The sequence below is a fragment of the Rhincodon typus genome, chromosome 10 (genome assembly GCF_021869965.1).
Source record: "Rhincodon typus isolate 14 chromosome 10, sRhiTyp1.1, whole genome shotgun sequence".
Taxonomy (NCBI): domain Eukaryota; kingdom Metazoa; phylum Chordata; class Chondrichthyes; order Orectolobiformes; family Rhincodontidae; genus Rhincodon; species Rhincodon typus.
This window is the reverse complement of record NC_063341.1, coordinates 65,221,371-65,246,370: the sequence shown is the minus strand read 5'-3', so window position 1 is coordinate 65,246,370 and position 25,000 is coordinate 65,221,371. Positions and strand designations below refer to the sequence as shown.

General features: G+C 41.3%; 1 protein-coding gene across 2 annotated transcripts in view; it reads left to right on the top strand.

Annotated features, from left to right (window-relative positions):
• The first annotated feature begins 363 nt into the window (after positions 1 to 363).
• ccdc18 (coiled-coil domain containing 18) overlaps positions 364 to 25,000 on the top strand; it is a 250,198-nt gene continuing 225,561 nt past the window's right edge. Inside the window, exons 1-5 of one of the 2 annotated variants that reach the window (XM_048601698.1) lie at positions 364 to 488; positions 4,712 to 4,808; positions 4,892 to 5,013; positions 9,156 to 9,462; positions 21,260 to 21,387. In XM_048601698.1, the coding sequence (XP_048457655.1) occupies positions 394 to 488; positions 4,712 to 4,808; positions 4,892 to 5,013; positions 9,156 to 9,462; positions 21,260 to 21,387 (749 nt within the window). In that variant the 5' untranslated portion in view covers positions 364 to 393. Of the gene's footprint in view, positions 489 to 4,711; positions 4,809 to 4,891; positions 5,014 to 9,155; positions 9,463 to 21,259; positions 21,388 to 25,000 lie in introns of those variants that run through there. The other variant, XM_048601699.1, reaches the window with a different exon arrangement.

Below are 25,000 nucleotides of genomic sequence, written 5' to 3'. Positions count from 1 at the left end.
CCTTAAGCTGTGACTCTTAGTTCTGGATTCCACGGTCATCGGGAACATTCTTCCTATATTTACCCTATTTAATCCTGTTAAAATTTTATTGGTGTCTGTGAACTTTAAAGCCAGGAGCTAAGCATTTGTAATGTCTCAATTTGTGATTAAATCTAAAACTGAAAAAAGGATTGAGTTCTGGTCTCTTCACTAACTAACTGCAAAAAGTTTAGCAGAAGGTCTATTTTTAGAATTTTAATTTAAAATAATTTCTTCTTCTTGTGAGCATTTATGATAAAGGCATTGAATTTGCCAGTTTTCATGTGTAAAACACCATAAACATTTATGTCTAAAAATGGTGCTGGTTTTTTTTAACTAAGGGTTGCAGAAGAAAAATTGGAAGAAAGCCAATGGATGGTAGCTGAGAAGGAAAAGCTCTTGGAAAAGTTATCCGATGAATGCAAAAGAGTGAAGAATGAACTCTACGAACAAGGTCGACGAGGAAAGAGGTACTGATCAACAGGGAAATGGTCTGTTGGTCAGAATAATGTTTTGTTAAATTAAAGGCCATTCATGCCTAATGCCATTTGCTGTAGTTATTGAATTGTACAGCAGCACTTTAGAAGCTTGCCTTGGTGACTTTCTTTTTCAGGTTGTTCTTTGAAATTCAATAAACGGAGAGGCTTGTTCACACCACCCAAATTTCCATTAGTATTCTGCTAATTAGTTAGAGTTTTATTTTTATGTGGAATAAAACTTCAAAAAAGAATTCTGCAGTTATAGAGAAATTCAGATACCTGAGAATAGTACTGACATGCATATTTTGAGTAATTTTTGATTCTTGAGTTTTGGTAGGTATTGTGGTAGTTGTGGAAAATAGGTATAATGTGGTTTATTGAACTCTGTAAAAACTTCAGTTTGGAAAGTTTCCAGTCTGAAAACGAGGGAGAATACTTCAGGGTCTCCGTATGATATTAGCAATTGACAATGAAGTTGAAAGGAACAAGTGATTTGTTGGAAAATGGAGCGATAGAGATGTACAGCACAGAAACAGATCATTCGGTCCAGCTCTTCCATGCTGACCAGATAGCCTAAATAAATCTAGTCCCATTTGCCAGCATTTGGCCCATATCCCTCTAAAGCCTTCCTATTCATATACCCACCCGGATACCTTTTAAATGTTGTAATTGTACCAGCCTCCTGTTGTTCCAGCTTTGAGTTGTTTTCAGTGGTGGGAGTCTGGGAGAAAGCGTGAGGGCAGCCTGGGAAGATAAGCTTTTCGATTATAAAAGTCTTACCTCGCGTGACTGCGGCCTTTCAGTTGTTTTCAGGGGCGGGAGTCCGGGAGAAAGTGCAAGGGCAGCCTGGGAAGGTAAGCTTCCACCCAATAAATTTGGGAGTTAACACGTACAAAAAAAAAAGAGTAGTGGGAAACTAATAGACTGGGAAATCTTTAAAGGCCAACAGAAAGCCACAAAAAAAGTTATAAAGAAAAGTAAGATAGATTATGAGAGTAAACTAGCTCAGAATATAAAAACAGGCAGCAAAAGTTTTTATAAATATTTAAATCGTAAAAGAGTGGCGAAGGTAAACATTGGTCCTTTAGAGGATGAGAAGGCCAATTTAATAACTGGGAATGAGGAAATAGCCGAGACATTAAACAGTTATTTCGTGTCGGTCTTCACGGTGGAAGACACAAATAACATGCCGAAAACTAATGGCAAAAAGGTTATAGCAGGTGAGGACCTAGAAACTATCATTATCACTAAGGAGGCAGTGCTGGGCAAGCTAATGGGGCTAAAGACAAGTCTCCTGGCCCTGATGAAATGCATCCCAGGGTACTAAGAGAGGTGATGGGGGAAAAAGCAAATGCACTAGTAATTATTTACCAAAATTCACTGGACTCTGGGGTGGTTCCCGCAGATTGGAAAACAGCCAATGTGACACCACTGTTTAAAAAAGGAAGTAGACAAAAAGCAGGTAACTATAGGCCAGTTAGCTTAACTTCGGTAGTGGGGAAAATGCTTGAATCTATCATTAAGGAAGAAATAGCAAGACCTCTGGATATAAATTGTCCCATTGGGAACACCCAGCATGGGTTCATGAAGGGTAGGTCATGTTTAACTAATTTGGTGGAATTCTTTGAGGACATTACTTGCATGGTGGACAATGGGGAACCTGTGGATGTGGTGTGTCTGGATTTCCAGAAGGCATTTGACAAGGTGCCACACCAAAGGCTGCTACATAAGCTAAAGTTGCACAGTATTACAGGTAATGTATTAGCATGGATAGAGGATTGGTTGACCAGTAGAAAGCAAAGAGTAGGGGTAAATGGGTGTTTTTCTGGTTGGTGGTCAGTGGCTGGTGGTGTGCCTCAGGGATCAGTGTTGGGACCGCAATTGTTTACAATTTACATAGATGATTTGGAGTTGGGGACTAAGTGTGGTATGTCAAAATTTGCAGATGACACTAAGATGAGTGGTAGAGCAAAGTGTGCAGAAGACGCTGAAAGTCTGCAGAGGGATATAGATAGACTAAGTGAGTGGCCAAAGGTCTGGCAGATGGAGTACAATGTTGATAAGCGTGAGGTCATCAATTTTGTAGGAATAACAGCAAAATGGACTATGTTTTAAATGGTAAAAAATTGCAGCATGCTGTTGTGCAGAGAGACTTGGGTGTCCTTGTGCATGAATCGCTAAAAGTAGGATTGCACGTGCAGCAGGTAATTAAAAAGGCAAATGGAATTTTGTCTGCCATTGCTAGAAGGATGGAGTTTAAAAACAGGGAGGCTATGCTGCAGCTGGAGAGGGTCCTGGTGAGGCCACACCTGGAGTACTGTGTGCAATTTTGGTCTCCTTACTTGAGAAGAGTTATACTAGCACTGGAGGGGGCACAGAGGAGATTCACTCGGTTGATACCAGAGTTGAGAGGATTGGATTATGAGGAGACACTGAGCAGACTGGGATTATACTCATTGGAATTCAGAAGAATGAGGGGAGATCTTATAGAAACATATAAGATTATGAAGGGAATAGATAAGTTGGAGGCAGGGAGGTTGTTTCCGCTAGCAGGTGAAACTAGGACTAGAGGGCATCGCCTCAAAATAAAGGGAAGCAGATATAGGACTGAGGTCAGGAGGAACTTCTTCACCCAAAGGGTTGTGAATCTGTGGAATTCCCTGCCCAGTGAAGCAGTTGAAGCTACCTCGCTGAATGTTTTTAAGGCAAGGCTAGATAAATTTTTGAACAGTAAAGGAATTAAGGATTATGGTGAGTGGGCGGGTGAGTGGAGCTAAGTCTCAAAAAGATCAGCCATGATCTTATTAAATGGCGGGGCAGGCTCAAGGGGCCGGATGGCCTACTCCTGCTCCTAGTTTTTATGTTCTTATGTCCTCCATTTCCTCTGACAGCTCATTCCATACACGCACCGCCATTTGCGTGGAAATGTTGCCCCTTAGGTCCCTTTTAAATCTTTCACCTCTCACCTTAAACCTATGCCCTCTAGTTTTGGACTCCCCCCACCCCAGGGAAAATACCATGTCTGTTTACCGTATGCTGCCCCTCATGGTTTTGTAAGCCTCTATAAGGTCCCCCCACAGCCACCGATACTCCAAAGAAAATAGCCCCAGCCTCTTCATCCTCTCCCTATAGCTCAAACCCTCCAACCCTGGCAACATCCTTGTAAGTCTTTTCTGAACCCTTTCAAGTTTCACAACGTTGTTCCTATAGCCAGGAGACCAGAATTGCACGCAGTATTCCGGGAGTGGCCTAACCAATGCCCTGTACCTCTGCAACGTGACCTCCCAATTCCTATACTGAATGCACTGGCCAATAAAGGCAAGCATACCAAACGCCTTCTTCACTATGCTATCTGGTGCATCTAAAGAAATTAGAAGGTCTTATTTTTCTACTTTTAAACATTTTTTTCCCAACGTGTCAAGCCACATAGTGTCATGCTTGACATTTATGGCAGATGAAACCAAAAGTGTTTGTTGTTTTGTCTATGGAACATTTTCTGGATGAGAAAAGTAGTTAACGTTTTTGGGTTTTAATTACTTTCTAACAATTAGAAGAAAGAGTTCAGAATTCAAGAGGCTTGGAAAAGAGACCTGATCTTCCATTTAATATTTACTTGGGGAACTGACTGGGCGTAATTTAGAAGTCTAAAAGGTTGGTCGATTTTAATGACACCTGGAATGCCAGAATAAAGGCAAACAATTTGCACCTTGTGTTGGAGAGGGAATCACTGTTTTTGAGAAACTTAAAAAGATGGAGAACAGGTTTTACCAATTAGATCAAATTGGTGAGATTATGTGGGTGGTGTTGCATATTACTTGAAACTTGATTTAGCATATGTGACAAACTTGCATGTGGATGTTTGACAAAAACAAATTGGACAAGCTGTGATACACTTAAAAAAAAAATTGGCCGATTGATATTGTTTTCAAATAAAGAATAACAGCTTGGGAGACAGGACTGAGCTAGAACAAAATTCAAATAAAATCTCCTTTTATGAGAAGAGAAAGAGTATAGAAATAAATATTTTGATGGGAGAAGTACAATGTGTTTCACAGAAAACTTTTGATTTGCGTGAACTTCACATATATTTTTACTCTGTCCTAGAGATTTAAAACTAGAACATGTCTGTCATTTTGGAAAAATAAACATTTCTGTACTTCAGGAATATACAACTGAAGTAACGTTAGTACAACTTGTTTTTATGTTCTAAATAGAGCTGAACAACAAAGAAATGAAGCCCTTTATAATGCTGAGGAACTTTCTGATGCTTTCAAACAATACAAGGAAAAGACCATGGAAAAGCTTTTAATGGTGAGGGAGGATACACCTCAAGTTTTCAATGTAAGTATTAGACCTGCAGAAATGTTTAATTTATTTATCTTCTTGTATTATAGTTTCAAGACAATGAAGAGGAATTGCAGAGGCGCCTGGATCACTATGACAAAGACAGAGCAGAGTTACTTGAGAAATGTACAATATTAGAAAAAGAGTTGGAGAGCAAGAATGAGGAAATCAGGTTAACTCTTAATTATTCTTAAATGCATTGACCTCAATAGAAAAATATTAATTAAATATGTTTTCCTTTTTCTTCAATTTTCTTCCTATTTTCTACTTTGCTGTTGTCCTGAATATGTCGCCGTTTGTATACAGTTCCAGTCACCATGACAGTGACTCTCCTAGTATCTCTTTAAACTGGCTGTTCATCATTGGTAGATAGAGAATGAGATTTGCACTACTGAAGCTAATCCCAGTCCTTTCTCATTCAAACATTCACATGCTAACCCATAATGTAGTAGGGGTCAATGGAGAAAGTTTGGGAGATTAAACTACTAATTGAAATGATTTTTGCATGGTTTTCTTTTTCCCTCCTTAACCTGAGAATGTTTTTTGACTGATTGTAACTTATTACTTTATAATACCCACTTCCGACACCTTAGCAAATACTTTTTGAAAATCTAAATAACCTGGGTACTACCCCAGAAATGCTAACAGATTTGTCAAACAGAAATTGCCCTTTTAAAACTGCAACTTCAACTCATCATATTATGATTTTACAAGTGCTGTATACCTGAGGCTTTCAAATGTTCCAAATAATAGATTTTAGCATTTCCCTGCTATTTTTTTGCAAAACAATAATCCTCTTCCTTTAATTCTCCAACTGCTTTTGTTTATAAAGCACCTTTAGCATAATAAACTGTCCCAAGATGCTTCTCTGAAGCATAATAAAACAAAGTATGAATCTGAGGCACATCAGGAAATGTTAGATGAAAAAAAGTTTAGGTTTTAAGGATTGTCTTCACGAAAATGAAGTAAGGAGGGAATTCTAGGTCTCAGGGTCCAGACAACTGAAGGTATGATCACCAATAGTGGATGATTAAAATTGGGATGTTTAAGGGTCCGGAATAAATGAGTGCAGATACCTCTGAAGGCTTGGAGTTTGGAGCTAACGGATGTTAGAGATGAGGATGGGCCAAAGCCATGACAGGATTTGAAGCAAGGATGAGAATCAAAGTACCACTTGACCAAGCGCCAGTGTATGTCACTGAGTGTGGGGATGTTGGAGAAATGGATCTTGGTACCTTTAACTTCTTTTGTGACCTCAATTATCAGTTTTCCCATGGGAGAAGGGGATGTTTGATTCCTTAGCAAGATATATTTGTTGTGTTTTATGAATTAGTTCTTTTGATATTTGCCATTTGAACATAAGATGTCACATATTTTAATCTGGTTTCCTCATCTACTGTATCCAAATCACATCTTCAGTCTGCTTATACACAGAAAGCCTCAGTTATGAAGAGAGACTGGATGGACTGGGTTTATTTTCCTTGAAGCAGAGGAGGCTGAGTGGGATCTAACTGAAGTTTACAAAATTATGAGGTACAGACAGGTTAGATTGTGAGAATGTTTCCCCCATGGAAGACATGTCTGAGACCAGAGGGCAAATTTAAGGTGAGGAGTAAGTTGTTTCAAGAAGATCTGAGAAAAAAAAAAATCACCCTAGGTGGTAGAAAAATAGAATGCACTGCCTGAGACAGTGGTGGAGGCAGATACAAAACAAAAATTAGCATCTGTTGGAGCAGTTAAAATGCCAGGATATAGTAGGCTATGAACCAAATCGAGGTAAAAGGGATTATATAGATTGGTCTTTATTGGTCAACACAGTCATGGTAGGCTGAAGGATCCTGTATGCTGTTACGAGATGTTAAGAAAAATTTGTTCTGTCATGTTTCTTTTGAAAGTAAGTGTGAAGTTGTAAACTTGGAGCTGAACTGTCTGCTCTGAGCCCAGCTAGCTTTGGTTTCTTTAAAAAGTTGGAACAATAGAAGCAGCATGAAATGGCGGGGTCAAGCTCGAACAAAACCAGGATTTTAGTTTTTGCTTTCAGCAGCTTCTTGAAGCTGGACCTGGAAGCTGTTACTCCTCTCTCTGTACCAGCTAATAACTTGGGTTCTGTTTCTGCTGTTAGAATTGCATGTGAGACAATCTATTTTACTGAATTTGCCTTTGCCAAGGGTGTATTTATGAGAGGTAACTATATTGGAACAAAGTCGGAAGTCACACGACACCAGGTTATAGTCCAACAGTTTTATTTGGAATCTCACAAGCTTTCGGAACCTGCAGCCCCATCATCAGGTGCAGTGAGAGAGCAGGGCACATGGACACAGAGTTTACATGCAGAGAGATCCAGGGCAGAAAGATCAAAAGATCATACAACTGGTCAAGGATGAAGCGGATGAGTTGTAGGATGGTGTTTGGCAATTGGTAGTTGTTGGTATTGAGTACTGAGGCTGCTGCAGCAATGCCTTTGTTGTAGGGCATGTTGGCATAGAGTGTTCATTTGCAGATACATTCTATTTTGTTCAAAAAAGCCACAACTTGTACTCACAGCCAGTCAGTGTGGCATCTTATAAATTCCAGCTTTTGGAATAAAACCAGCCTGATTCCAGTTAAAACTCTGAGACAGATTCTGAATAAAGCCTCAAATGTACAATTCAGTGTCTGACCTGAGATGTCACCTTTTGTATATTCCTGTGTCTTTGCCTGATTGTCATGACAGCACAGCACTGATATTGACTTTATAAACACTTTACACAGCATCTAACACACTTGTTCACCTGCAGAGACCTGACAATTCACTCTCACCAGTTGTACGATCTTTTGATCTCTCTGCCTGTAAACTCTGTGTCTGTGTGCCCTGCTCTCTCACTGCACTTGTTGAAGGGGCCGTGCTCCAAAAGCTTGTATGATTCAAATAAACCTATTGGACTATAACCTGGTGTCGTGTGACTTCTGACTTTGTCCACCCCAGTCCAACACCGGCACCACCACATTCCAGTTGCTGGGTTTGGTAGTTAAATAATCTATTAATTTTTAAGTTTTCCAAAAAGCTTAAGTTATTCTAATTCTTCTTTCTTTTGTTTGTATTTTAACCGTTGTGTAAAAGTAAAGTGCGTTTTGTTTCAAGCCTGGTAATTTGACTAATCAAATTGCACATGGAACACAATGCCTTACACTTGCCTTTAAGAATAAGAAAAAAGTTGGGGTCTAGATTATCTTTCTAATATACTTTGAGGGGATTGGTCTTGTCCCTAAAAATGCTGTATTACTTTGACTGAAAGGCCTAGTTTCGTTCTCGACTGAAAGGCTTCCAAACTCAGTCCAAAGTTCTCTAGAAACTCACTTATTACAGATTTGTTGTCTCGTTTTGCACTAATAAACATTACCTAGCATATTCTCCAGTTGGTGGATCAATATACTAATCCAGCAAATTATCTTGAATGCCTTCCATGAACTTGTCTTCCAAACAACTACTGCAAATTTGTTTTTCCCAGTCTACATTATTTTCAGATCAAATTCATTTATTTTTAACTGCTGGTAATTCATCTATTTTTCCCGAAGGTTATTCTGTGTATCCAAGAAGCATAACATTGTTGTTAAAACATTAATTAATAACAAATTAACTGCACTAGCCATATAAATACGATGGCTACAAGAGAAGCTTAGGGCTGGGAATTCTGTATCAAGTAAGTCACTTCTTGAACTTCCAATTTCACCATCTACAATGCACAAAACTGAGAACGTGACAGACTACGCTCCGTTTATTTTGATGTGCGCAGCTCCAACAACACTCGAGACTTGACAAAGCAATCAACCTGATCAACATCTCATCCAATGCCTTTTCAAAATTCACTTCCTTGAACGTAGGCCCACAGGGCAGTAGCATACACCATCCACAAGATGCACAGTAGTAATTCGTCAAGCCCCCTTTGATAGTACTGTCCAACATCTGCCATCTACCACATAGAAAGATAATGCATGCGTTGAACGCTACCTGTCCAAGTCACACACTTGGTACTATGTCATCATTCCTTCACTACTGCTGGACCAAATTCCTCAAACTCCCCTTCTAACAGCACTGTGGCTGTTCCTGCAGCAGTTAGACTTCAGTGTTTGAAGAATTGGCTCACTGCCACCTTTTCAAAGAGATGTGGGGTTGGAGAATGACTGGTGGCATTGTCAGTGAAGCTTGCATTCTTTTAATAAAACTTTTAAGATTAATTCAGTGTGTATATAGGGCAATTAAGTGTGAAGTCGTTTCTGAAATACATGCAATAGTTGGCATACAAGTAATATTTATAATTTTTCTTTTGTTTGCAGGATCATAATGGGACAGTCTTGTGATGTGAAGTTGGTTCAGAAGGATCTGGAGGCAAAAAATGCAGGGCTGTTTTCAATTTTGTCTGATTCCAAAGAAAAGATTAAGATGTTAGAAAGTGAACTCACTGATAAAGAAGCTATTTTAAAAGACAGAGATGCCTTGAGGGTAGAGAATGCAGGACTAAGAGTACTTATAACTTCCCAAAGTGAAAAATTGCTTCAAATCAATAAAGAACTCGAGGTCACCAAATTGGAGATGAAGAACTTGGAGTCAGTTTTACAACTGGAACAGACACAAAGTGAAGAGGTAAACTAAAGATTAAATATTTAACTGTCAGCCTGAGACCAACCTTGCACATACTGTTTTTCACATTGTAGCTATACTTTCAGCTCAAGCCTTTAATAGACTTGAATAATGCTAACACCTTGTACAATATGAGACATAATCTGCACTGCGAGCTGGTGTTTTCCTGTTCAGGTGTTTCTGGAATTGTGATTGCTGAATGTGCATGTTGCCTTGCTTTTCACCCTTTCTTGCTTTCCCATCCTTGGTGCAGTGTCTTTGGTTCAGAAGGTCGTAGGTTCAAGCCCACTCATAGAGTCATAGAGATGTACAGCACGAAACAGACCCTTTGTTCCAACTTGTCCATGCTGACAAGATATCCTGAATTAATCTAGTCCCATTTGCCAGCATTTGGCCCGTAACCCTCTTAAACCCTTCCTATTCATATACCCATCTAGTTGCCTTTTAAATATTATAATTGTATCAGCCTCCACCTCTTCCTCTGGCAGCTCATTCCATACACGCACCACCGCCTGTGTGAAAAAGTTGCATCTTGTGTCCCTTTTAAATCTTTCACCTCTCGCCTTAAACCTACGCCCTCTAGTTTTGGACTCCCCCCACCCCAGGGAAAATACCATGTCTATTTACCGTATGCTGCCCCTCATGGTTTTGTAAGCCTCTATAAGGTCCCCCCTCAGCCACCGATACTCCAGAGAAAATAGCCCCAGCCTATTCAGCCTCTCCCTATAGCTCAAATATTCCGACCCTGGCAACATTCTTGTAAATTTTTTCTGAACCCTCTCAAATTTCACAACATCCTTCCTTATAGCAGGGAGACCAGAACTGCATATAGTATTCCAAAAGTGCCTAACCAATGTCCTGTACAGCCGCAACGTGACCTCCCAGCTCCCATACTCAATGCACTGACCAATAAAGGAAAGTATACCAGAAGCCGCCTTCACTATCCTATCTAACTGTGACTTCACTTTCTTGGAACAATGAACCTGCACCCCAAGATCTCTTTGTTCAGCAACACTCCCCAGGATCTTACCATTCAGTATATAAGTCCTGCCCTGATATTCCTTTCCAAATGCAGCACCTCACAGTTATCTAAATTAAACTCCATCTGCCACTCTTCGGCCCATTGACCCATCTGATCAACGTCCAGTTGGACTCTGAGCTAACATCCTTCGCTGTCCACTACATCACCAATTTTGGTGTCATCTGCAAACTTATTAGCCATGCCTCCTACGTTCACATCCAAATCATTTATATAAATGGCGAAAAGCAGTGGATCCAGCACAGATCCTTGTGGCACACTGCTGGTCACAAGCCTCCAGTCTGAAAAGCAACCCTCTCCACCACTCTCTGTCTTCTAACTTCAAGCCAGTTCTGTGTCCAAGTGGTTAGTTCTCCCTGGGTTCTGTGTAATCTAACCTTGCTAACCAGTCTACCATGAGGAACCTTGTCAAATGCTCATCCCTCATCAATTCTCTTGGTTATTTCTTCAAAAAACTCAATCAAGTTAGTGAGACATAATTTCCCACGCACAAAGCCATGCTGACTATCCCTAATCAGTCCTTGCCTTTCCAAATACACGTAAATCCTGTCATTCAGCGTTCCCTTCAACAACTTGCCTACCACCAATGTCGGGCTCACTGGTCTATAATTCCCTGGCTTTTCCTTACCACCTTTCTTAAATAGTGCCACCATGTTGACCAACCTCCAGTCTTCTGGCACCTCACCTGTGGCTATCGATGATACAAAATATCTCAGCCAGGGGCCCAGCAGTCACTTCCCTAGTTTCCCACAGAGTTCTAGGTTACACCTGATTAGGTCCCGGGGATTTATCCACCTTTTTGAGTTTTAAGACATCCAGCACCTCATCCTCTGTAATATGGACATTTTTCAAGATGTTGCCGTTTATTTCCCCATGTTCGATATCTTCTATAGCCTTCTCCGCAGTAAACACTGATGGAAATACTTGTTTAGTATCTCCCTCATCTCCTGTGGTTCCACACATAGGTGGCATTGCTGATCTTTAAGGGACCCTATTCTCTCCTTAGTTACCATTTTGTCCTTAATGTATTTGTAGAATCCCTTTGGATTCTCCTAACTCTCTTTGCCAAAACTATTTCATATCACCTTTTTGCCCTCCTGATTTCCCTCTTAAGTATACTCCTGGTGCCTTTATACTCTTATAGGGATTCACTCGATGTCTACTGTCTATAACTGATACATGCTTCCTTCCTTTTCTTGATCAAAACCTCAATTTCTCTAGTCATCCAGCATTCCCTCCACCCTATCAGCCTTGCCGTTCACCCTATGAGGAACATACTGTCTCTGGACTCTCATTATCTCATGTTTGAAGGCTTTCCATTTTGTAGCCATCCTTTTACCTGCAAACCTTCCCTCCCCCCTCCCACCACCGCGCCCCGCCGCCAAATCAACTTTTGAAAGTTCTTGCCTAAAACCATCAAAATTGGCTTTCCTCCAATTTAGAATTTTAACTTTTAGATCCAGTCTATCCTTTTCCATCTCTGTTTTAAAACCAATAGAATTATGGTCACTCGCCCTAAAGTGCTCCCCCACTGACACTTCAGTCACCTGCCCTGCCTTATTTTCCAAGAGTAAGTCAAGTTTAGAGCCTTCTCTAGTAGGTACATCCACATACTGAATCAGAAAATTATCTTGTATACACTTAACAATTCCCCCTCCGTCCAAGCCCTTAACACACAGTCTATGTTTGGAAATTTAAAATCCCCACCATAACCACCTTATTATTCTTACAGATAACTGAGATCTCCTTACAAATTTGTTTTTCAATTTCCTGCTGACTACTAAGGGGTGTATAGTGCAATCCCAAGAAGGTGATCATCCCTTTCTTATTTCTCAGTTCCACCCAAATAACTTCCCAGGACCTATTCCCAGAAATATCCTCCCTGAGTACAGCTGTAATGTTATCCCTAATCAAAAACGCCACTCCCCCTCCTCTCTTGCCTTCCCTTCTATCCTTTCTATCGCATCTGTACCCTGGAACATTAAGCTGCCAGTCCTGTCCATACCTGAGAGACGTCTCTGTAAATGCTATGATATCCCAGTGCTATGTTCCTAACCATGCCCTGAGTTCATCTGCCTTACCTGTTAGGCCTCTTGCATTGAAATAAATGCAGTTTAATTTATCAGTTCTACCTCGTTCCTGACTGTTTGACTTGCTCCTTTTCCCAACTGTACCACTCAGATTGATCTCTTTCCTCACTATCTCCCTAACCTGTTTAGTGATGGTGACTGAAAGACAAACATTAACCAAGATACTGAGTAAAACACTGGCTCGTCTCATTTTAAAAAAGTGGCATGGGACCTTTTATAGCTGCAATTTAGTGACACACCTTAATGACAGGGTCAGTTCAACAAGAAAGTACCCTGTCCACCCTGCATTGAAATATCAACCTTTTTGGTAGGCTCAAAGTCTTTAGGAATTCTGGGTAATCCAAGATGGAGGATGGGAAAAAGTTGCGACTGTAACAGCTGCTCCTTTTTTTGAGGTCTTTTCAACGTTGGAGCTGATTTCCTCATTCTAGGAGCAGTAATTTACTGTTTTATAAGCTGTTGCACTGTTTTGGAACTTTGGGTGGAGAAAAGATCAAAACAATGGAACTTTTAAAAGGAGGAAGAGAGACAGAGGTAGAGACCAAATGGGAAGTGACAAATGGAGAAAGAAACCTACACTGCTTCTGACCCAGTAGTGAATCTGCATAGCTACTGCCTGTGCTGTTTGATTTCAAGTATCTCTGGCCATTGGAATTCGTCTAAGAAAAATTAACAAACGGCGAAATTCACAGCTGACCTTGGAGAAACCTGTGTGGGAGAGCTCACAGCATGGGAGCAACTAAGTGGATAGTTTTTAGGTGTTATATTACTGTTACTTTTTTTTGTATATCTACAATACTGAGTAGAGTTGGCTTTTTTTGATTATTTGTTTTATTGAGATCTATCTCAATTAAATTTTAAGAATATAAAACATACGTACTAAGTTAGCCTGGATCAGTGTTTTTAGAGCAGTAAGACTGTGCTATTTTCTGGGTCTGTAGATTGTTAAAGGTGCAAAAATGGCCTTTAATAGAGCGGTGTGCTCTTCCTGTCGGATGTGGGAAATTAGGGAGAGTTTCCATGTCACTGATGATTATGTCTGAAGGAAGTGTGTCTGGTTGCGAATCCTATTGGATTGCATGGATTGATTGGAGAGGCAGTTAGAGGCAATGAGGAGGTTGCAGAAGCTAGGGACTGTGATGGATGGCAGTTGTATGAAGGGAGACAAACCACAGAAAAAGTCAGGAAGATGGGTTACCCCCAGGAAATGTAGGAGAGGGAAATAGGTTATGCAGGAGTATCAGTGACTATCCCCATCTGCAACAAGTATGCTGTTTTGGAAAATGTAGGGCGGTGATGGACTCTCAGGGGAATGTAGCAATGATAGCCAGGTTCCCGGTACTGAGACTGGCTCTATTGTAACAAGGGGTATTTCAGGTTCCAAACGATCGATTGTGATAGGGGACTCTCTCGTAAGAGGCGCAGATTGACGTTTCTGCGGCCGACAACGAGACATCAGAATGATGTGTTGCCTCCCTGGTGTCAGGATCAAGGATATCTTGGAGAGGGTGCAGAATATTCTGAAATGGGAGAGGGACCAGCAGGAGATCAGACTAATATACTAGTGGGGAGATTTGCTAAAGCTGCTTGGGAGGATTTAAACTAGTAAGGTGGGTGGGGTGGAATCTAGGGAGATAGTTTATTTATCAATTTTTTTTATGGGAGTTTACTAGGTGCTTTACATTAAATAATGGTAATCACACTTTAAAAATGTTTCTCTGGCTGCCAAGCAATTTATGACGTGGAAGGTGCAATATAAATACTGTATATCCTCATGTAAAAGTTGAGTTTCTGACTACAGGCGGAGTCTTATAGGGTTGTGAGTGCTGTGGGCGTGGCGACATACGTGGCAGAATTGGGTGATAAGTGTGCGAGGCCCATCTTGATGTCAAGGTCTTCTCGCTCCATCTTTTATGATTTTCACAAGTGCTGTGACGAGATTCTTGTTGGGTTGCACTGACATGCCAGTTGATGGGGATTAATGCTTGTTAAATACCTTGTTAACGCCACTACTTAACTCCTTAATCTTCACACTCCCATCTCAAAGTCAGGAAAATTGCTTCTTCTGAACCATCTCTATGTTGTCTGTGACCAAACTACAGCTCGGGTCAAGGTACCCAGGCACCAGCCACATTAACCTCCTCCTCCATGGACATTGGATGACAGGTGTCAGATGCCAATCTCAACTGTCCTGGCATTCCAACAATTCACTGCTTCCATTGCAAGACATGCCAGTAACTTGCGTTGAATGGCTGTATTAGGACACTTTACTCTCAAGCACCAAACTTGCACACTGGAATAGGCTGCAGCTCAGGAATGCTTATTTCCTCTCATGGCGCTTGTTTGCTTACTACCTGCCTGCATGTTCAAGGTATCCCTGCCTTGCCTTGGCGTGCCAATTAGTGCACTTACACAACCAGGCAGCTTGTCTTGCTGCTAGGCAGTCCTCAGTCTAGGGGATATACATCTTACTGTATGGTGGAGTGCTACATTAATCTTACACCTCCATGTGCCAGCAGCTTACAGGGCAAGCACATTGCATGTGCAAAAAGCGGGCAACCATGTATCCAACTCTTAGGGAAGTAGTTCTCAGTGAAGTCCTTGGAGGCACCTGTCAGTGAGGGAGTCATAAGCGAAGGGCAGACTCACAGGGGATTGGCCACAGTCAAGCATCCAGTTGGGGGTTCTCAGTCAAGAGTGCCTTGCCTCTGCAATCCAGGGAGTGGGCTGCAGCCAGTCTGTGGGTAGGGCTAATGCAGTCGGGGAGTAGTCAGTGGGCTGGGCACATCTTCCCTGGGGCTGTCCAGTCACAGTCAAAGGGATGTGTCACAGACTATTGAGTCCATCCTCAGAAAGTAAGGACATAAGGTGTTGGGAATTAGATAGCGGCTGCTGCGGTGGCACTGAAATTCAGTGCTTTAGCTCTCAGGACTGAGACTGCAAGCTCTGGGCAAAGATGCAATACAATTTTGATGGAGAATAGCAGGATTTTGAAGAGGGATGGACTGTTAAATATGGCTGGGAAGGGTATAATGAGCAAGGGGGAGTTGTCTGTGGTCACTAGCATTCTGGCTTCAAGTGGGGAGATGTCCTCAACAACACTAGGTATGTTCATTTTCTATGGAAGGAGGTGTGTGTGAATGTCTAGGGACTGGGTGTGGCCCTGAGGAATTGTGAATCCTATTGGATTGACAGGATGGGCTGCTAGGAAGGAGATGTGGATATCTGGGGGGTTTATCAGTCTGAGACTGGGAGCTACTGGAGGAGGAGTGCTCACTATTAACTTCTAGTTTGCTGGAAATTGAAAGTGATGCAATGGGAAGAAAATACCTGCAGCCACACTGAGTGTGTGGTACTAGTGACTTAATCACTAATCATTCTCTCTGTGGAGCTCATTGAAAACAAGTTCCCTTCCTAAGCATACCAACTCATCTCATGAGCCCTTTATAGTGGTAGTTTTTTAATATATATTCATTCACAGGAAGTGGATGTCACTGGCCAGGCCAGCATTTATTACCCATCCCTCGTTACACTGAGGGCTGTTAAGTGTCAACCACAGTGCTGTGGATCTGGAATCACATGTCGGCCAGACCAGGTAAGAACGGAAGTTTCCTTCCCTAAATTGACAATGGTTGCATGGTCACCATTAGATTCTTAATTCCAGATATTTTTATTGAATTCAAATTCCATTATCTGCCATGGCAGGATATGAACCTGGGTCCCCAGAATATTACCTGCGTCTGTGGATTAATACTCTAGAGATAATACCACTAGATCATCTCCCTACCCTACCCCTGGACCAGGAGGCCCAGGTTCAAGTTACACTTGCTCCAGGGGAGTGTAGTAACTGAACAGTTTGATGAGAAGAATAGATTAAATAAAACCCAGGTTTTCCCCCCACCTCACTTTTGATGGTTTGCATTGGCCATGATGGGCTGTGCTTGTAAATACTTGACTGGCTACATGGGATTACTGGTGGTAGTTAAAAAGGGGAAAAAAGAAAAATTAAAGGTTATGAGAAGAAAAGATTTTGGTGGTTGGTAAGTTGCTCGGTTGTGTGTGATAGCACTCTGGATAAAGCAGACCCAGCTAGGGAGGTGATGGCCGAGTGCTATTATTGCTAGACTTTTGGCCCAGGGACCCAGAGAATGTTCTGGGGACCTGCATTTGAATCCTGTCGTGGCAATTTGAATTCAATAAAAATCTGGAATTATGGGTCTAATGATGACCATTAATCCATTGTTGATTGTTGGGAAAAACCCAGAAAACAGCACTGGAATGAGCTTTGTATGTAAATTTCTAATCGGCTACGTCGATGTTTTGCTTGTGGCAGTTGGTGTTTAAGAAAACACGGAAAAAAAAATTTGCAGTGATTTTGTTGATGAAAAAGTCGCTCAGTTGTGTGTGTTGGCACTTCTGGGTATAGAAAAGAAAGCAGTCCCAGAAAGCACTTTGCAAGTAAATATCTAATTGGCTACACAGGTGCCTTTAGAGAGAGGTGGGCACTGTAGGGGATGCAGTGCTTTATTGCTCCCTCCAACTTCATTTTGATTTAGCCTCCTCCCACTCTCCCTACCCCTCCCTTACTTTTGATGGTTTGCATTGCCCTTAACAAGCTTTGCATGTAAGTATCCAATTGGTCACATGAAGGCACAGAGATTTATCGGAAGAAAAACCGTTTGGTTTTGTGTGATAGCACTTTCGCATATAAAAGAAAAGAAAGTAGACTGAGGGATGGATCTGCAGAACAGTCTGTCCTGGACAGGGACTAGCCTGTGTATGCCATGAATAGAAGGTCTATTTCGGTGTTCAGCAACAAATAATGTTCCTTTCCAATTGGGCTTCCTGAATTTCCACAGCTCAGGAGGGCCAACGGTGTCAAGAGTGCATACAGCAATGTTACACATAGTTCCCCTTAATTGACGTGATATTGGCAGTTCTGTTCACAAAACTTTATCCATTAAATCTCTTATTTGACCATAAACTGCTGCGGATTTGTGACAATATGTTGAGTGCCTACAAAGAGAGTCTCAACATCAGATACATGAATGTTACAGTCAACAACGTTTCTGTATAAAATGTGAAAAACAAAATAGCCTCTCTCACCAGTGGCACTAAAGATATTTTCTTCACACTCTCCCTCCCGTAATGTCTAAGTGCATTTCCTGGCTCTGCAGCTGTGTTGGAGGAAGCCCACTATAATGTTGAGGCTGTTGTCCCTGGAGCTTTGGTGAGGCAACCCCAGCAACACGTGTGTCCAAATGGAGCAGACATGCCGTGGGTCATCTTGCTAAAAGAAAGTTTATCCTTAACCCTCAGCATTCAGAGGCGGCCCGGCAGGCTGGAGGTCGAAGGCCCAGCCACATCTGCAGTGTCCACAGTGGAAAAAGCTGAGGCATCTGTGTATGATTCCTGCATTGGCTGCGTGTGTCCTAGCACACCCAGCCTCCTTGTGAGTAGGGCTCTCCTGGACTAGGTTCAACATTCCTGTCCCCATGTTGCTATGCCCATGGTTCTGCAGACCAGGCAGGCAAATTATCTGAATGGCGATAGACTGGGAAAGGGGGAGATGGAATGAAACCTGGGCGTCCTTGTTCACCAATTTACATTCACCAGCTGTACATAAATATGCAGGTGGGTGAAGAAGACAAATGGTATGTTGGCCTTCGTAGTGAGAAATTCGAGTACAGGAGCAGGAATGTCTTGCTGCAGCTGTGCAGGGCGTTGGTAAGACCACAACTGAGTGAAATTGGTGAGTTGCAAAGCTTCTAGTGATGCTCCATGTGGAGGAAGGCAGTCAGATGTTGTGAAGCACTGAGGGTACAGCGCAAAGGGCATCTATGGTTAGAGGTGTGGGAGGCTGTGGGTGAGATTGAGTAAGAGAAGATGTTTTGAATAAAACTGAATGTGTGTGGCATAAGACCTGGTGGGACTTGTGTGTAGTGGCAGAGAAGAGTGAATGTGAATGTGAACAGGTTTAGATAGATGATCTGGATCAGCGCAGGCTTGGAGGGCCGAAGGGCCTGTCCCTGTGCTGTAATTTTCTTTGTTCTTTGAGGTGGCAGAGAGATTTTGAAACTCAGCATGGCAGAGTAGAGAAGTGTGTTGACCATTTTGCAGCACAAGTGGCTGTTTGCCTGCAGCCTGGATATGGCACTGACCTTTGGCATCCTCAGACCACGCTGGCCAGGTCTGGTGGCATGAACTCCTCTCTCTGTCCTTCAGGAAGAGGACAGAATCATAAAATCCCTACAGTGTGGAAGCAGGCTGTTAGCCTATCAAGTCCACATTAACCCTCCAAAGACCATCCCACCCAGACCCACCCCGCCTACTCTATCCCGGTAACCCTGCATTTCCTATGGCTAATGCACCCAGCCTGCACATCCGTCGATGCTATGATAATTTAACGTGGCAGTCTACCTAACCTGCCCATCTTTGGACTGTGGGGGAAACCGGAGCATACAGAAGAAACCCATGCAGACATGTGCAAACACCACACAGACTGTTGCCTGGGTCCCTGGTGCTGTGAGGCAAAAGTGCTAATCACCGAGCCATTGTGCCGTCCAGACAATGGCCCTTTTCTGCTCCATCTCTTCCACCACAACCTCCAGGTCCCTAATGGTGAATTGTGATGCCATCCTCCATTTTTCCAACCTCTTATGGACACATGTTGATGACCTCATAGTATTACACTAGACTATTAATCCAGAGAGCTAGGTAATTTCTGGGGACCCAGGTTTGAGTCCTGCCATGGCAATACTGGAATTTGAATTTCACAAATATCTGGAATTAAAAGTCCAATACTGACCAGAAACCATTGTCAATTGTCACCTCTGATTCCCATTGAACATGTATTCATTGCAAATGTAACATCCGCCCCTACTGCAGCCAGTCACCTCTGCTTTATAGATTCATAGAGTCTTAAAGCATGGAAACATACCCTTCGGTCGAACTAGTCCAAGCCGACCATGTTCTCAAACGAAACCAGTCCCACCTGCCTGCGTTTGGCCCATATCCCTCCAAACCTTTCTTGTTCTTGTATTTATCAAAATGTCTTTTAAATGTTTCCTCTGGAAGTTCATTCCACACACTGACCACTCTGTGCGTAAAAAAAAGTTGCCCCTCCTGTCGTTTTTAATTCTTTCTCCTTTCACCTTAAAAATATGTCCCTTAGTTTTGAACCCCCCCCACCTCAGGGAAGCACCTTTTCTATCCACCTTACCTATACCCCTTATGATTTTATAAACCTCAATAAGGTCACCTGTCAACCTCCTACGCTCCAGTGATAAAGGTCCCAGCCTATTTTTATAACTCAAACTCTTCATTCCCGGCAACATGCTGGTACATGTTTCTGAACTCTCTCTATTTTAATAATATCCTCCCCATAACAGGGCAACCAAAACTGTACACAGTATTCAAGAAGAAGCCTCACCTATGTCCTAGACAACCTCAACATGACATCCCAACTCCTATACTCAAAGGTCTGAGCAACGAAGGCAAGTGTGTTAAATACCTTCTTAACCACCCTGTCTACCTGTAATGCAAAATTCAAAGAATTATGTACCTGAACCCTTAGGTCTGTCTGTTCTATAACACTACCCAGAGCCCTACCGTTAATTGTAAAGTCTTGCCCTTGCTTGTTTTACTAAAATGCAACACCTCATATTTATCCAATTTAAACTTCATCTGCCACTCCTCAGTCCATTGACCCAACTGATCAAGATCTCTTTGTAATCTTAGATAACCTTCTTCACTGTCTACTATACCACTGATTTTAGTGTCATCTGCAAACTTACTTTGTAAGTAACAAAATGTTCTTTGTGAAATCGTACATGTAAATATTTGCCCAGTCAATGATATTATAAATTAAAATGTTAGGTAACACATCTTTGTATGATTCTATCAAATGAGTAGGTTTGCCCCTCTGAATGACTTCAGGGATTGTAAATATGAAGTGCCAAATGCCAAGGATCGTTTTACACAAGATCGAACATTACTCGAGTATGTACAGTACATGTTCATTACCCCCTCATCCCCCCATTATTTTGCTTTGCCATTTGCTGGTTCCAATTCAGATATGTTTTCAGTAAACTTAGAATTGTAAAGATTTCTGTGTCACTCCTTTGATGCATGAGGACAATTGGACTATATAATCCAATTTCCAAGATCTCATTCACTATGTCATTCTTGCCATCTCATTGTTTTTGTTCCTAGATGGTCTCCATCAGTTGTAACAGATGAAAGAGCATGAAATCTTTTCAAATCAAACACCTGCAGTATATTAGTGCTTATTCATAATTATTTTAAAATTAAAGAAATAATCATTTATTAATTGATCATGAAATGATTCACATATTAGGATTTTAAAATTTAAATTTGAGGATATTTGATGAATCACAGCAAATAAATCAATTTTTAGCATGCTGCAGCAGTAAATAGTCAGGGAATATTACTGAAGGAATGTATTTTTCAGTTTGCAAATTTTGAGTTTGGGATAGGAGAGCAAAACCAGATGGATGAAGCAAGCTTAGAATGTTGACAGTTTGGAGATGAAGCTTCCATTTGCAATACCTGTACACAATTTGTAACTTTAAATGTTGTAAATTTGACCAGATACAAAAAACTTGAGGTCTGTGTATTTAATCTAGTTCTCCCTGTTTCTGTATTGCAGATAGATAGTGGTGCATTTGGTAGAGGAGTGGCAAATTTAAGCTCCTTGAATGCCTTCTCTAACAGGAAAAAGATGAGGGATTCCAAATTAAATGCTGATTCAAGTGATTCCCTTCTTACAGACTTCAGGTAATTGCTTCTAAAAATAATTGCCTTGATCAATACAAGATAATTTACAAATGTTGTATTTGACTTGTTCAGAGTGTCTTATGGAGTTAATATACCACTTATGTACCATTAGATTCTTTCTTTTATGCTAAAAGGCAGACCCTTGGCTTATTGATGATGCTTAATCTTAAACTGTTTTCTTGGCTGATTTTTTTTCTCATTGGCAGTTTGCATTACCTACCACACTCAGGGGCTACTGAAGGGATAACTCCCCAGTCTATTACAACAGGAAAGGGAATTGAACTGATGATTTGGTTTTATTCTGAACCATAAGCTTTTTATCTAGCTAACTGAGCTAACCCACAGTATAGTAGTTCTGTTACTAGATTAGTAATCCAAAGGTTTGACCTAATAATCCAAAGAATGAGATTTTAAGTTTCTAATTGCATTTTTCTAAAATCTGGTAATAAGAGCTATTATCAAAGAAGGAAAGCAGCACTGGTAACAATAAAAGTGGCCATGGAACTGTATCTCTGCTGTAAGTGCCTCACTGACTGCCATAGATTTTCTATAAAACTTACCGCCAAAAATGTGTCAGGGTCGTGCAGCTGAAAACGAATGGATTTTCAGAGCTGTAAGAAAACCATCTACTGAAGAAAAAACAATGAAGAATAAAAACAAACCACAATCTGCAACTTTGAATTGCTAGGTGAGTCAAAATGACTGCATTTTCTACTCCTTGCTGCTATGGAAATGAAAGGAGATGTGAAATTTGTATGGAACCTAGAGAGAGCGAAGAGAAAATGTCATGCAAACAGATTGAGATCGTAAGCTGGGGGAGAAAAGAATCTAGATATGTGATTTTGGGGCTAAGAGTGGGTGAAAATGGGTTGGTTGTGCTGAAAGCAACCCATGTCATAATGGGCTTGGGGTTGTGGGTGTCGTTAGTAGGCATGGAAGGAATCTTCTAAAACTGTTAAACCCAATATTGAGTCCTGGAAGATATAATGTCTCCAAGCAGAAGATGAAGGTTTGTTTTTTCAGCTTTGTTCCCTGGTCAATATTTCTGCCTTAGGGCCTGCTGCAGTGTTCCAGTGAGACTCAATGCAATCTGCAAAAATTTATCATCACAATCACAGACATCGGTGTACAATTGGAGATTACAAAGTGTAGAGCTGGATGAACACAGCAGGCCAAGCAGCATCAGAGGAGCAGGAAGGCTGACATTTCGGGCCTAGACCCTTCTTCAGAAAATTTCTGAAGAAGGGTCTAGGCCCAAAATGTCAGCCTTCCTGCTCCTCTGATGCTGCTTGGCCTGCTGTGTTCATCCAGCTGTACACCTTGTTATCTCAGATTCTCCAGCATCTGCAGTTCCTACTATCTCTGTGTACAATTAGAGATGTTGTACAGCTACACAACTCTTTCAGTGTTGGCAATTTATCATAAAGATGTGACCTCGGTACCAGCGTGGAGTACAAAATGACCATCAGTCCCAGAGATCCACTGTTTCCCAGAAAAGGAAGTGATCAATAACAGCAGTCAGTATGCCGATAGCACTCACCATGAGAATGATACTTTCCAATGAAGGTACATAACCCAAGAACGAGTAGATTCTAGATGAACCGCCAAACACAAGATGCATGTGTACCATGAGGAGACCTGCAGCATTTAGAGACTGTGCATGCAATGAACGTGTGGTGACTGACAAACGTGGAACTGACTGAAATGAACAGAGCAATGAGATTAAGGATTATATCAGCCAGTGCAGTACTTGTAACAAATACCCAGCTAAACAAGCTAAGGTGCTGCTTCTGGCACATGACATTTCAGATGGAGTATAGATCAAGCTTAGAGTAGACCACTTCGACTCATGGAATCTAATTATCTTGTCACTATTTGTCTATTGAGAGTTAGAGCTTCTGACACCATTGACTGCCAGCGCGATCGTAAAATGCCTGAAAGCATTCTTTAGTTGTAGTTATTATGGCATTCTTGATCCAGTGAGCGACAATGTCCCTCACTTCAAGAGTGAAGAGTTCTGTGCATGTGTAACCATTTTCTTTGAGGCTGTATATATTGGGTAACTTGGGTAATTTGTAACTGGAAGTTACACAATGCAAAAATACACTCAAAAAAAACAAGCTGCATCCTTTCTGTAAGGCTTGACCAGAGTGCAATTTTTTGTTTGTTTTCATAGCTGAAATCTAGAGCAATCAAAGTGGAGTTTTGCCAGGAAGTGTTATTCCAAGAAGAAACTGAACAGCAGAGACTAGTGGACGATATTAAAGGAATTATGGGCAGAATTGCTCTGTGGGCAATTGGGGCCAGAATGTGCCAGTGTTAAAACTTTCAAATCAATGTTTGAGATCTGCCTAAGCAAGAATGACAATTTGTGTCTTAGTTTTATGCAATGTACCAAAGTCAATCTGAAGCTAGATTGAATCTTTCGAAAACAATTCTTGTAACTGGCAGAACCGTGATCCTTGTTTTCCCAGTTTCAGCTGGATTCTAAGATTGCAGAAATCCAGGGGTAATAAGACTGCTCTCTGATATTGCACCACCTAGTGTCTAAAGCACAAGTCTTCAGTGTGTGGTAGAGTAAAATAACTTGTGCCTTCACAGAAATCCAGAACATGGACACTGGAGAATATGTAGAAAAGGCAGAATATGGTGTTCCAGGTCAAACCGATGTTCAGAAGAATGTGCTTTAATTTTTATAAAGTGTAACACTCTATCCTTTATACCCCATCCACCTGAGTCAAAACACTATTAAATGCAACTGCATAGCATTGTTGCTGATTGATATGTGCTGTGGATTTTGTATAAAAAGGAGATTATGCATTTCCATAACAGGAGCCAGAAGTAGGCCATTCAGTGTTTCGAGCATACACCACTATCTGTGAAACCATAGCTAATCTTTTACTTCATCATATTTGAGGAAATGGATTATATAAAACTTTGGAGTATACAAACAGATCATTTGTTCCTACAGTTTTATGCTAGTATGTATGCTGCTTTCAAACTTCCTTTAACTTGCCATTCTCTAACCACACAAATTTCTCCTGAATTCCTACTTGGATTAATTACTGTCTGTTCTGTAATTATATAAACTGTTTTTGATTCCTAATTAAGTGGTAACTTCAGGCTAAAAGTTAGTTATGGATCATTTGTGAATGCAGGGTTGTGATGTGTACTCCATGATGGTTGAAGTGGTACAGACACCATGCAGGACTTGTGCTGTCTACTCATCCCATGATCAGCAGTACTAAATACATATTTGGCTGACTGAAAACTCATTAGGGGACCCTACTCTTGCAAGGCTAGCATAGATTAAAGCTAGTCTTCACTTCTTAAAACCCTGTTCACCTCTTAATGAAGAGGTGTATTCTGGCTGTAATAGAACAAAAACAAAGTTGCTGGAAAAGCTCAGCAGGTCTGGCAGCATCTGTGAAGGAAAAAACAGGGTTAACATTTCAGGTCTGGTGACCCTTCCTCAGAACAGAGGGTAATAGATGTTGGAACTATTTCTAAGAGTCTTTTTCACATGAATGAAAGAAAAATGGAACAGCAAGCCGGGGGGGTAAAAAACATCTCCCAGGTTCTTCAGTTCAGTGCTGGAACCCTTAGTCCATGA